The sequence below is a fragment of the Geosmithia morbida genome (genome assembly GCF_012550715.1).
Source record: "Geosmithia morbida isolate 1262 chromosome Unknown scaffold_21, whole genome shotgun sequence".
NCBI classification, from domain to species: domain Eukaryota; kingdom Fungi; phylum Ascomycota; class Sordariomycetes; order Hypocreales; family Bionectriaceae; genus Geosmithia; species Geosmithia morbida.
The window spans coordinates 30,701-32,684 of record NW_023336208.1 but is presented as its reverse complement, the minus strand read 5'-3'; the positions used below and the strand labels follow the sequence as shown (position 1 = coordinate 32,684).

The window sequence follows — 1,984 nt, the reverse complement described above, 5'->3', positions numbered from 1 at the left end:
TTTTGATTATTGGTTATAGTTTTGTGCGTGTGCGCATACCTGCGACCTTGTTGTAGCAGTTGTAGCAGTTTTTGTCGTAGCTGTTGTTGTAGCTGTAGCTGTAGCTGTTGTTGTTGTTGTTGTTGTTGTTGTTGTTATTGTTGTTGTTGTTGTTGTTGTTGTTATTGTTATTGTTGTTGTTATTGCTGTCATCATGAGGTGTTTATGCTGTCTAGTGCGACGGGATACGATGCACGCCAGCAAGTACGAGTAATACAAGTAAGTAGACGGACCGGTACGGGGTAGGTCCTGATCAAGGGAGGGCACATCCATGACGGGATAACCCTCATATCTTTCTTAGGCAGCCTGACAAGTCCAGACCGCTTCGCTTCTGTCTGCGCGCGATTCCATCTTGTGTATAATGTATCTTCTCTACAGTAAGATAGAGAGAAGATGTAATATCGATGGAGAGAGATCGATGGGGAGAGAGAGAGAGAGGAGGAGAGAGAGAATGATGCGACAAACTTGTACTGTGCGCGACTGTGTGCGACTGTGTGCGACTGTGCGCGACTGTGCGCAACCTTGTGCGCTTCATTGGCCCATGTGACGTCGTCATGGCTGCATCTTGCGACAAGGCGTCGCACTATTACTTACTATCCGCAGGACCGCAATGCGCCCGCGTGCGCCGAGCGCAAACCATCTGGGCGCATATCCGGAGACTGCCAGAGTTCTGTTGTGTCCTGTATCCCCGCATCCCTTCTTGCTCATATACTCGTAATCGTCAGTACATGGGACCTTGGACGAGGAGGAGGAGAGAGAGGGAAGGAGAGGAAGAGAGAGCCGTCGAGAACCCTTCGTTGCGCCCATCATTGGATCATTGGACCCGTCATTGCGCCTCGCCCCAGAGCACCTGTCCCAGCGCCTTTTGATCATTTGCACGTATGGAACCCTCATTCTCTACCGACTGCCCCCGCTACCTACCATACCGCTAAGCCATCCCCCGCCCCCTTGCCTGAGACGGAAATGCCAGAGGACCGTGAATTGGTACGAGTATGCATTGCGGTATCGATCCGCATTACTAGTACAACCCTTCACTCCGTTCGCCTCGCAGTCGGACATTTCAGAATAATGAATGCGACCAAACCATAGTCTAGTACTGCTCCCCCTCCCCTTTGCGACAAGTCAGGTTTGCGCTGAGGGGGGGAGAGAGGGGAAAGGCATAATGGTAGTATGATTATTACTACCTGTAATACATATCATGTGTACTATAACTTACTATAACTCGTACGACTAGGATAGAGCCGAACTGTCCACCCCCCCCCCCCCCCCCCCCCCCCCCCCCCCTCCCCTCTTCCCTCTTCTCGAATGCTACCCTTTTTTTACGTACAATTCGCTTCAAGAGGGAAAGGAAAAGGAAAGGAAAGGAAAGGGGGGGGGGGAAGAAAGGGAAGAGAACTAGATAGTGGGAGGTGTCACGAGGCGAATTGGAAGGGTCGGAGCTGCTTCGGCTCCCCCTTTGGTTCGGACCCCTCTGCCATTTGGGTCCCCTCTGGGGGGCTAGAAATGGGTCGGGCGTTGATTGCGTGGCGCGGGGATGAGTTCCGTTCGTTTGAGGAGGATCCTCTCTCTCTCTCTCTCTCTCTCTATCTATCTATCTCTTGCGCCTGAACGAACCGAATCGTTTCAACACGTTCGACATATGACTCGCACCAGAGGACATGACCTCTCCTCTCTCTCATTTATCAATATGAATCCTTCTCTTCTTCTTCTGTCCTCGCGCGGTTGATGGTGAAACGGCGAGTCGCAAAATGACTCGGGCGCACGCGCGCGCTCTGCGCACAATGTGGCAGGGCAAGAGGGACACAAGATAAAAATACATATATATATAAAAAAAAAAGAAGGAAAAAAAAACAGTTCAGTCTCGTCGCAATTCACCACCAAGGACCGGGGACATGCGGAAACCACTTCAGATCATCCGTGCAGTCTATGCGACTTACTTCCACCC

General features: G+C 51.3%; 1 protein-coding gene across 1 annotated transcript; it reads right to left on the bottom strand.

Moving 5' to 3' along the window:
• Positions 1 to 13: 13 nt before the first annotated feature.
• GMORB2_4503 (uncharacterized protein) lies at positions 14 to 689 on the bottom strand (the record flags this gene model as incomplete). Its single annotated transcript, XM_035466477.1, has 2 exons — positions 14 to 92; positions 634 to 689. 2 exons carry the CDS (start codon positions 687 to 689, stop codon positions 14 to 16), a joined length of 135 nt encoding a protein of 44 aa, XP_035318246.1.
• Positions 690 to 1,984: the final 1,295 nt, after the last annotated feature.